The following is a 12,598-nucleotide window of genomic DNA, read 5'->3' on the forward strand; positions in this document are numbered from 1 at the left end:
GGGCTGATTTAAACTGAAACGGATTTATTGTAAAGTGGACCCCCTTGTATGGTGTGGAGAAATTCATAGCTAATCGACACCAGTTATTATTATATCGATGTCGAATTGCGATGTTATTAATTTGTCATGTCATGCACTTGCATACACAAACACGTTGTGAATTTTGTAAAAGCAAGGCCTTTTGCGATAAGCCATGGTGTTAGAGCGAATAAATGATTGAATGAACTTTTAACGTTCTCCACAGATAATACAGAAATAAAAATACAATAAAGCAAGTCAGAAAGAGGGTAAAGTTTAACGGCAGTATCGCTAGAGCAATATATTCCACGGGACCAAAAGCAGATAAGGAAAATAGCTATAGGTATATATAAATATCGAAATAGTCAAAAGGTTTAACTTCATAAACTTGCATGAAATGAAATCTCAAATTGCGCCATTTTAAAACAGTGCTACCAACATGAACTACAATTTTAGGAAACATGATATTTGGTCAGTGCTGCTATCTCTGGAAATAACAAGACATTTGTGCTGATGTCTTTACTTGCAATTTGTATTAACAAATTAAAACTTATTGTGTATTTCTCTGGCCTCGTCTGTGGCTGCTGGCTAGTTAAAGCTTTCTGGTATTTTGTATTAAGAAGCCGATTAGGGTTAATATAACTGCCATACCCCTAACAGGTTAGTCGGCTCCTTTTGACTGCCTCATATCCACCAGTTGAGATTGCAGCCAAAACCTAACTCATTGCTGAATAAAAAACTAATTAAAGGTTAAAGATAAAGAGGTTTTTAGATATTTTAATCATGATTCCTTGGAACACAAAACCGATTGTCACTCAGATTACGAGTCCCCCTGCACGTATCCGTCCCCATTATTATTCCTACGTCACTAGCATTTCGACAGCGATAGTGATGCGACGCGCGTGTCACCATACCAATCATAATCGATGTTACAACACTACTAATAAAATAGTCGATGCAAGCGAAACCCGCACGTTTTCTTTCCGAATGCAAATTGTTATTAATATAATTATTTACTCCGTGTGTTTCCGTATGTTTGTGTTGTTCTGGTAATTAAACAAATTCTATTCTACTCTATTTATTTATGGTCACGGTGACATTATATAAAACAGCTTCTTGACTAATTGGCTGATAGCAAAACTTAAACGCCAAAAATAGAAAAACATTAATTACCTTTGGACGCATTGGACGTAGTAGGATTAAAACGCTCTGATGGTCGCCTACTAGTCGATATTCGACCATCATTAATTTAAATTATAAGTTTGAACATTATTAATGCTCTATTTTCAAACACTATGCTTCTTCTTCTCTAATTATTAATCATCAATATAATTTGTAAGTTTTTTTTTCATACAAATTATAATTAAAAAAAGAGTACCCATATATTATTGCAAAATTTATGCTTGCATGTGTCAAATACATGGAAGTGTGTTTAACATGTTTTTATAGATTTAATGAATGTTTTATGCATAATTTAAAAAAAACCTCTATGTTAAATATAGGTAAGTGTGAGAAGTTTCATACTTGTCCGTCCGCGGAATTTTCGTAAAAAGGGGTACAAAACTTTGTTTCTTGTTTATTAATACCAGAAGTAATTATATTAGAATTATATTAAATTCCTTAAATTCTCAGTACAAAACCCGGAATAACAAAATTGACAATCTCCACGCCCATTTATGGGAAAGCCTGCGGTCCCATGTCTTTACACATATAATGCTTTGGTCTCTGTTATTATCACTTACACTCGTTGTAATCATTGTAGTCCACCAACCCGCGTTGCAGTTAAGCCTGTATAGACCTGTATTACTTGCATCTTTCTCTGATTTAAGACCAGAGATTAAGAATAGGCTGTGAATATGATGACGATAACCCCTTCAAACACGCTTATTAAGCCAGCGACGAACTTACAAGTTAAGAAATTAGTCACGGTGCCCGCGCCCTATCCCAGCTAGGCAGATAGCCTTATACGATGAAACTAATAAAATCATATTATATAATAAATATATAATAAGGAAAAATAAAACTCATGTTATATCCACACAATTTTCAAACTGTAGGCCCATGACACCGCTGCACAAAAACTATCAAAAATACCCTTCTCATTTTAAGAGGAACTTGTGTCCTGTAATGAGCCTGTCATGATGGTACACAAATAAACCCCCATATACACAAAATTTAGACGAATGAATACATTAAGAATGGTATTTTTCTTGCAGTAAAAAACATCTATTTTTACGACCTAACTATATTTTTGTTATTGTAAGCATTTTTACGTAGAGAAAAAAATAGTTTTTAGTTTCTTATCCTTCCGTCCAAATTTTTAAGCCAAAACTGCAAAGATCGATCTACCAATATTAGGACCTAAAATCTTTGTTCCTTCAATGTAGGGCAATCTAAGGACGAAAATGCCATCCAAGGACACCTGACCTTGCCTTAAATTAGCATATTCTGTAGTCAATAGACTATCTATTGCAAATCTAATCTAAAAATAAGTGGTGTTGGCTAATTTTTGCCTTACGCATCCTAATGTCCTATTGCTATTCACCGCTCAGCGCGCGGCGGGTTAGGAAACCTAACGTCCTAGAGCATCTTTCCCAACCGAGAGAGGTAACCCGGTTATGTTCCAAGGATTGTCTAAATGTCATACACATAGTTAAAATTACTAAATACTAGTCACTATGAAAATGCTTTATTATTTATAAAGTGTTAGATAATTCATTAAATTGATTGGGGTTTTATTATGTGATGATATATATCCCTACTTCCCTATCCCTACTAATATTATAAATGTGAATGTAAGTTTGTTTGTTACGTTTTCACGCAAAAACTACTGAACAGATCATTATGAAACTTTGTACACATATTTCCGAAGGTATTAAAAGTAATATAGGATGCTTTTTATCCTCGGATTATCGGTTATTATTTGACGGCGTCATGGTGTAAAATCGTCAAACACTTTCATCCCCTCTCCCAAAGGAACCGAGCTTAATGTCGGAATAAAAAGTATCCTATATTACTTCTAACACTTCCAAGAATATGTGTACAAAGTTTCATGAGGATCGGTTAAGTAGTTTTTGCTCGAAAGCGTAACAAACAAACTTACATTGACATTTATAATATTAGTAGGATAGAATAGGATAGGATAGGATAGGGATGTGAAAGTCTGGATGTTTGTTATTCAATCACGGAACAACAGCTACACTGATTTGGATGAAATTCGGCATGCATGTAGCGTTTGACATGGAAAAGAACACAGGCTTCCTTTAATCCCGATTCCTTTAGAAGTCCCCGGGGGAAAATCGTTAATAATTGACTAGCGTAGCTTAAGACCCAATTCTGAAGTCACGCAGATTCACGCAGATGCGAAGTCGCGGGCGGAACCTACTATAAAAATAATTCTTGTGAATTGCTTGGAAACAGGCCACTCCGCTCTCATTATGTTGAAAAAGAGCAATCTGCTGAGATTCTTCTTCGTAGAATCTGCCTCCAGAACCATTGGTAGTTACTACAAACAGATTGACTTGCGTTTCAAAGTGATTATAAATTGGGGCTTCTTGAAATAAATGAATCATGAATTTGAATTTTGAATTCCTATCTTCTAGAAAGAATTTTTCTGTTTGAATACAGATGCAGAATTATACATAATACTGTCCTCCGTGTTAAGTTTTTTTAATCTGTGGGCAGGAGCTTTTATGCTACGAGTCTTTTAGTATAAGTGCTCAAATGATGAAGCCGCCGGAATAACCTTTAGATTCTAGAACCCAGCAAACGGGTCACTTGATGACATTAACGGAGTGGTAAAAAAATACCTAGGTCTATATCATACTAGAACATGGAATGGTGGATTGAAATGGAGGAATAGTGGATTTGGTACAAACTATTTTCTCCTAAGACGCAACTTCTTCTACGTTTCTTCTAAGTGCCTACTGTTAACTTATTTGTGCACATGGTTGATTGTAGTGATTTTATAACTGACCCCAATTAATACTATCACACTGGTCCTGCTGTCTCTACAGCTATTTTTGTCGCCATTTAAAGATATGAAGTCTATCGTAGAACCGATGACCGTTGAGGCAGAGGTGTTTTGGAATGGAGATCGCGGACCGATAGGTGCAGTTTAGGTCGACCTCCAGACCTTTGGACAGATGACCTTAAAAGTAAATAGAAGCGGCTGGATGAGAAATGCGAAGGACCGTGTGTGGTAGGAAAAAACCTGTGACCAAGAGTTGACGTTGGCGAGCTGATGATGATGATGTAATGTCATGATACATGTAAGTGTCTGTGGAACCTGGTCATAATAACTGGTCCAGTGGTCATAATAATAAGCCAGTGACGTAGCGCAGTGGGTAGGATCTCTAGCTTCACTTTCGGGGGGCCGAGTTCGAATTCCAGCACGCACCTCTTACTTTTCTAAGTTGTGTGCTTTTGAAGTAATTAAAAATATCACTTGCATTGACGGTGAAGGAAAACGTTGAAAGGAAACCTGAGAGTTCCACATAATGTTCTTAAAGGTATGTGGGGTATGTATGAAACCGCACTGGGCCAGCGTGGCGGACTACGGCCTTAAACCCTTCTCATTGTGGGAGGAGACCCGTGCCCGGTAATGGGTCAATATGATGATGACGAATATAAAGCGATCATCGACCGCGACCCACAAAGGTTCATGGGGAGCAAACATTGGCATAGAATAATACTTACTTAAGATAAATCGCGCAATCTCACTTAATTCACTGTTGACTCTACTACAACCATTACCAAAGGTCAGACTAAAAACTGTATTACTTAACTAGGTTGCGTCCACAGAACTCAGAACATATAGACCCCTCATTCAGCCATTACTGCAGTGCATCGTATCCAAAAGTAGTGTAAACGTGCCGCGCACATCTTACTTCACACCCCCGGAATAATCTCACAAACTTTCCCCATTTTATAGTAAACGTTTAGAACATAAGTGTTAAAATTTCCAATACTTAACAACAGACAAAAGAAAAACTTTAATATTAAAACTAAAAGTACCCTACGAATTGTGTAAACAAGGTTTATTATTCACTGATTTTATAATTTCATAATTTCATTGCCCAAACTTTTATATATAGCATAACGTTATATTGTGTAAAGCCTACAAATTACCGTCTTAAATAAACGAACAATCTTCAAACATACTTTGTATTTTAATTGGATTGGATTCAATGTTTAGCTGAGAGTTGATTAAATGGATCTACAACAAACTACAAATGACAAAAGAGTTTCCGGAGAAAACATCTATCTTAAGAAGCTACCTGTACCTAGTAATGTACCTTGCGAGTCCAATGATTAGCACTTCATACCTGCATAAAAACACTGCGTACCCTAAGTTAACTCGCATTTGAGGATTTTTATAACTAATGCAGTACCAGCTGAGTGCCCTAGTTAACTCGATTTACGCTGGACGCTAATGGTAGCAACTAACCGTGGCCGAAACCCCCCACCAAATATAAATCATAATATTTGTTCCTCTAAAGAATTTCGACAATTTACCTTGACCACACGTTCCTGATGCTGTTTGACTTATACCGACTAAAATAAAAATGTATTTGCATACGATTCGTGGGCACATATTTGTTAGAATAAATTTTATATTTAATCTGTGGACATCTTTCTTTGAAGATTAGGTAATACATTTATAATTATATTTGCATAAGAATTTACCAATGAAACGATATAGAGTTTTTCCTTGAATAATTATTCTTGCAAAGTTTCGCTTTAAAAAATCTTATGCGCTATGAAATATACCTTACCGTGCCATTTGGCTGTCACCTCTTCCATATATACATATTTCATTTTTATTATTTAATTTGCATTCTCTACTAGTAGCTATGGTATATATGGTATGGTAACTTCGTACCAACTTAAACATGCATCAATCAAAAAAGTTATCTAAAGTGCCCAAACAAAAGATTTCTACTTCATATTCAAATTCAAATTCAAATTCAAAATTCATGTATTTCAAGTAAGCCTAATTAATAAGCACTTATGAAACGTCAAGTCTGTTTGTAGTGACTCTACCACCGGTTTGGAAGGCAGATTCCACTGAGAAGAGCCGGCAAGAAACTCAGCAGATTGCTCTTTTCCAAGATCATTTTAAAGTTTAACAATCTTTAGAATTTTTCTGTTTTGTGAGAGATGGGAGCGGAGTGGCCTGCTTCCAAGCAGCCTTGTCGTTTACCGCAGGAGAGAAGCTCCTGCGGTCAGTATATATGCGAAGGATCTTTCCATTTCATGTCATCTGTGGGTTTTTGACCAAAGTATGAAGGACTCGCCACTGCCGTGTGTATACAACCTTGTTATTAGACCAGACACGAATTAAAAAAAAAATCAACTCCTTAAATTTATTTTCATTTTGGTACATAACAAAATAGGTTATTTTTGTTTATATCAACATTTACTAGCTGACCCGTGCAACTTCGTATGCACCAAATCGGTTATTAAAACCGGAAAACACGAATAAATTACCTTTTCTAAAAATTAATCCTAGCTACACCGATTGATCGCCCCCGAAAAATCGTTTCCGAGATTCCAATTATATATAAAAGAATTGCTAGTTTAAAGATATAAGATTCAAAAAGATAAAAGAAAAGACCATAATTAATATCGATTTTACCCGAAGTTAATTCATTGAATTTTCTTTTTACATTCATTGATACTCGTATAACCAAAGAAGGCAACATTAATCGTATCCGAGTGCAAACACGTTTAATCTCGAAGTCGATACCTCTTGAACGTGACCCTCACTCAGCGAGGACCTCATGTCGGAGACCTCGCGACCTTCCCTTGGCTCACTACTCACGACAAGCTTTCCAAATAAATCGCTAATTATACATTAAGTCACCCTTTTTTCCTATTGTTTTATTTAATACCATATTTCAAGTAAAGAACGTTGAATGATGAGTGCAGTTTGGACTTAACGGTAAATTGTATTCAACTTCATTCGCTAGAAAATATTTTCCCGGTATCTTATATATATATATATATATCTTGTGTGCGTGTGTATGTCACTGTACACCTTCTAAACGGCTGGACTGATTTGAATGAATTTTTTGGCATGCGTTTGGGTGGAACCCTGGATGGTTTATATTCACAAATCAGCCCGACAGATGTCGCTGGGGTCTGCTAGTATTATTATATATTACTAGACGTAAGTTACGTACCCATAAAACAAGTTACGCTTACTTTGGGACTAGATGGCGATGTTGTACTGACGTAGTATTTGTTAAAATCTACATTAATACTTATATTATACAGATAAACACCAAGACACTGAAAAGCATTCATGTTCATCACACAAACATTGACCAGTGGTGGGAATCGAACCCACAGGTTATGACTCAAAAAGCAGGGTCGCTGACGGCCGATTGGCGCAGTGGGACTCGGCCGTCAGGATATGAAATGGCAATAATAGAGGCCATGAAAAATGGCAATGCCACAGGCCCTGACGAAATACCAGAAGTGACCAGAGAGACCGGTGTGGAATGGCTAACAGACTTCTGTAGAATTTATGTTCAGACAATAGCTTTTGTTTGGTCCTGAGCATAGAGTATGCTCTCTGCATAGCTTGCTGTGTGACTGAGTTATCTCACCAGGTAAATAGTTAGTATCATAGTATATCGTGTAGTATTTCGTGTAGTATCATAGTATATATGTCTCTACCATATAACACGGGCTTACAAGTAAGTGCTAGTATAAATATCAAATTACACAGTAATTGTATGGTACATCGCATTGTGGTTTAATCGTAGTCGAAGAGACAACCGCAAAAATATGTTGCATTGTGATGTTTTGTGTGAAAACTAGTTCTAAATTATGCTAATTTAGAACTAGTTTTCACTTAATTACTTATTCTATATTATACAGACGCTTGATGTAAGATATCATCATCAAGTCTAAAATATTAATAAAGTGGCTACGCGTATAATTAATACATATATAAATTATAAAATAACTTAAATTACAAAGTCAATCTCGTAAAATTTTAAAAAGAAAGGGTACAATCTTTATTATGAAGCCAGTAAATTATTTTGTACTATGCCATTGATTGTCAGCTACTGAAAATCGGCGTTGGAAAAGTATCTCAGACCAGCAAAAAAGAGGTCTGGTGAACATAAGCTGTACGGCTTATCTTTTTGAGGCGTAACACTGATGTACAAAGTTAAGATCCATATTGCAACGTAAATACGTAATCAATTATTTAATAATATTCGAAACTTGTCAAAAGTAAAAAAAAATCTCGCGTGTTCTTTAACCCGTTGGAGTGAAAAGAATGAATATTTTTTAGCATTAGACGCGTTGATTGTCGGTACGACTTCAGACTCCATTTCAGGGAGACCGAGATCCATGGCAAGCATCTCCTACTTTTCGTAGTTAGGTGCGTTTATACAATTAAATAACATTGATATCACTGTATCCCTAAAAGTACTGCGCACTTGGCTAGCTTGGTGGACTACGGCCTAAACCCGTGGCCTGGTTATGGGCTCATAATTATGAGTATGATACGTAGTATATTTTATTTATATGTACTACTAGCGTACCCAGCCCGCTTTGCCGGGCTAGATTTTGCTTTATTTTATTTAAACAATAATCTTACATCATTAAATTTTTAATTTAAGTCTCATAATATATCAAATCATTTATTTCTCTCCGTATTCATTCTCTTCTATTCTCTTCTCGAGCGGGTGAAGATCATTATCTACACCCATGTACACCCAACAATAGAATATCATCATAGTAAATAAAAGCTGTATTTGATAGTTTGACAGTTCAAAAATAGGAGTGCTCCGATCGTCACCAAACTTTACAGGATTACTCGCCAGGTCAATCCGGAGATTCCCTGAAAGTTTCATTGAAATCGGTCCAGCCGTTTCGGAGCCTATACGGAACATACTCACACACTTTCTCTTTTATATATATATAGAAGATGTTTATTCCTCATATATATCACTCGTCAATCATTTTTTGCCACCGTCTCATGGCCTACAAGGCGTCACTAAGCGACGCGAATGATGCCTGCCATTACAAGAGGAAGCAATTTGCAAGCTATCAGAAAGCTGAGTCCGCAACTTCCTGCTTCAGCGCGGAAGGAAGACTAGTTTCTCGGCTGATGACCCTTACGACTTTGCAAAGTTCAAGGGTTTTTTTATATTTGACCTGACTATTGTTAAGCAGATAAAATGAATATGTTTTTCAAGATTATATTTGGCTTTATAGGTTGATAATGTAATGTTGGATTTGTTTCAATGTTCATAAGCACGCTGCACCAAGAAGGATTTGTAGGTTATAACTATTATTATGTCTGAGGACTGGAGGCCTCCGGGGCCCTAAGTCTGCTTTTTTACATGATTTGTCATTATGGCACCATTCCATAGTCATTCAATTATCATTGTGCCAAAAGTTCGTAGTCTTCTAAATTCACAATGGCCTTACAATTGGATGACATTTCGACGTTAATTGCATTGTGGTAGAAAGGGAATCAGTGTTGCCGTTTGCTCAAAATGTGTTTGCAGAAGTTAAATTCAAAAAACTACCATTTATTAATCCCTACTAATATTATAAATGTCAATGTAAGTTTGTTTGTTACGCTTTCACGCAAAAACTACTTAACCGATCCTCAGGAAACTTTGTACATATATTCTTGGAAGTGTTAGAAGTAATATAGGATACTTTTTATCCCGACATTAAGCTCGGTTCCTTTGGGAGAGGGGATGAGTGTTTGACGATTTTACACCATAACTCCAACAAATTATAACCGATTTAAATAATTATTTTTGTATTATAGGGGTCATAATATGTGTTTAATTGTGCCCAAACTTTGGTTGGAGATAGAGGACAGAACTCCTAAGCGGACAGCAGCAAACCCCTCATTTAAGGCTTAGCGATACTGAATACTTTAATTTTTTTTAGATCTACAACTTAATTTAATGCCACGACAAAAAACAAAATCAAACGCAGACGAAGTCGCGGGCAACAGCTAGTAATGTATAATTAAGCGAATTTTTGATTAAAAATATTTTCAAATGTTATTGATTTGTGTTCTAAAGACGAACTTTGTATCACATTCGAAGGGATCCAAAAAAACAAATATTTTGTGTGCCATAAGAAGAAGAAGGGAGCGATATGCATATGTTTACCACTTCATTGTATTAGGTATAAAGTTTATCTGTCAAGAAATTTTCAGTACCGTGTTCCAGTCTATATATGTTCTTATCTATATGTTCATAATATAGAATAAAACGTATAGACTTATAGTAAGTACTTGGGCACGAGGAATGGCAACTCACTGTGATACAGTTTTAACTAGTACAGGAGTTGGCGTAACTGGAACCTGGTCTTACAAACATTTTGTACATTCCTATATATTTTCAATTACTAACCTCATTTATTATGTAAGCAGGTATTATTTTTGGTTTAAAGGTCGCTGGTACTTATAAAACTGTGAAATCTGATGAAGGCACCAGCAACCAAATCTTATGTTTTAAGAAGTATTGTTTCTTTATAAATCATAAACGCAATGTTTTTTTTTATATACTTAATCTAGAACTCTGCGTACAAACTATTTTTGGCCTAAATAAAGTTTATTATTATTATTAAAATCTATACGTCCTCAGAGATAATGATAGTTAACACAAACCCTTCTTGGTGCAGCATGGTAGTTCTATGCTTTTAAAGCCCACCTCCTATGGGTCGGTGGTCGCAGTGGATGATAGTAGTAGCACGAAGGATGCTGCGCCCCTTCTCCTTTATGTTACCTTAGTCGCCTTCGCGAGAAGAGTGGTGACTATATTCTTATCTCCTGCCACCACACGGCGTCTACCATGATGGATTATTTACGTAAGCTAGAATGGATGGAATGCAATCATAGAGTATTCGAGAGGATGTCATTTCAATTCATAATTAAAAGTAGGTTGCACTTGTAAAAAAATCCAGCGTTTTTTTAATTCTGGGCCAGGTTCTACATGGCAATGCTGTTGGTATATTCCGTGAGTGACATGGTGGATTCTGTTGCAGTGGAGGACGCGAGCGGGCGCTACACGGCGATGTTCTACTGGGGCAACAACTACTGGACGGGCTCGGCTGAGCTGTGCTCCGTGCTTAATGAACTGCACGCACCCTCCCGCCATCACAACCGTAAGTTCCCCAACATTATAGCATTAAGATCAACCCGGATTAGATTTCAGTATCATCATATCAACCCATTACCGGCCCACAACAGGGCACGGGTCTCCTCCCAGAATAAGAAGAGGTTAAGGCCGTAATCCACCACGCTGGCCCAGTGCGGATTGGTGGACTCCACACACCTTTGGGAACATTATGGAGCACTCTCAGGTATGCAGGTTGCCTCACGATGTTGTCCTTCCTTCCAAGTGATATTTTAAATACCTTAAACGCACAAAACTTTGAAAAGTTAGAATTGCGTGCTGGGATTCGAACTCGGCCCCCCGAAAGTGAAAAAGAGTAACCCACTGGGCTATCACCGCTTCACGCATCCTATAGATTTCAGTATCCAACGTTGTACCATTCTTTTTTTTGTTATAATATTTAATATATATATTTTCGTGTTAAGTGAACGCCTATGAACAAAGCAACATTTTGTAGGGTATGCGAGGAATACGTCCTGCAATGTACCTCTGTGTCCATACACCTGATGCGTAGGTTTTAAGCCTCATGCGCCTGTAATTTCACCGGCAACCACGCCCTTCAGTATCCTACAGCAGGCTTGCGGCAGGCGTAAATCTCGCGATCTATTTTGTCAAACGTCAGTTTTGCATACAAAATAAAAAGTGTGTGTCAGCTCCGACGCACGACTGGAGTTTACTCTTTAAGTACGATTGTCGAAACATACACAAAAAGAGTTTATTTAGCTGAATAAAGATTAATGAAAGGGTAAATTAAAAATCCTGTGCAATTTATTCACACACGGCGGAAGTGTAACTTCTTAAAAGTAGCCTACGGGAGATTGAGGTGGATGTAGAGTATCAGAACTATTAGGATAAATGTAATGTTTATTATTTAGTTTCCATGGTAACAAGAATAGGAAAAAAATGTATAATGTTTTCTATCTCACTCTGTCCCATAAGTGTTTGTTTCTTTACCTAGATAACATTCGATTTCCTTGGTAACTTAAATAGGACAAATAAGTTAATTAAACGAAAGCGACGTTGCATGTTTGCGCATCACAGTTGCCGGGCATGCAACGTCGCAAAGCGAAAACGTAACGAGGTCGTTCATCAGTAGATTTTACTCCTCACATTCTTCTCATACCGGGCGCCTTACATATGAAAATCGATTCTTAAGGAGTAAACTCCAATAAACTCCAAAAACAAAAGTGACCTTTGACAGCAAAGAATAATACAATCCCCCTGCGGAAAACAGCGTTGCAACAATGCTGCTTAGCCGCAGATATCAGCATGGTGGTAGTAGTTACCCGGATGAGCTCTGTCACAAAAAGCTCTAATATTACCTTCTTACATCATAAATGCGAGAGTACCTATTGTAAAAGACATTTTTTAGCTAATAGTTCAAACTTGCCGCTGTTTGATTAAGATTGTCT

The 12,598-nt window shown here is 36.9% G+C and overlaps 1 protein-coding gene across 1 annotated transcript in view; it reads left to right on the forward strand.

The window, feature by feature from the left end:
* Window positions 1–12,598, forward strand: part of LOC120623495 (nose resistant to fluoxetine protein 6-like) — a 62,226-nt gene that overhangs the window by 29,844 nt on the left and 19,784 nt on the right. The window contains exon 2 of the mRNA XM_039889540.1: window positions 11,056–11,175. Within this exon, the coding sequence (XP_039745474.1) occupies window positions 11,056–11,175 (120 nt within the window). The remainder of the gene's footprint in view (window positions 1–11,055; window positions 11,176–12,598) is intronic.

This window comes from Pararge aegeria, chromosome 4 (assembly GCF_905163445.1).
Source record: "Pararge aegeria chromosome 4, ilParAegt1.1, whole genome shotgun sequence".
In the NCBI taxonomy this organism is placed as follows: domain Eukaryota; kingdom Metazoa; phylum Arthropoda; class Insecta; order Lepidoptera; family Nymphalidae; genus Pararge; species Pararge aegeria.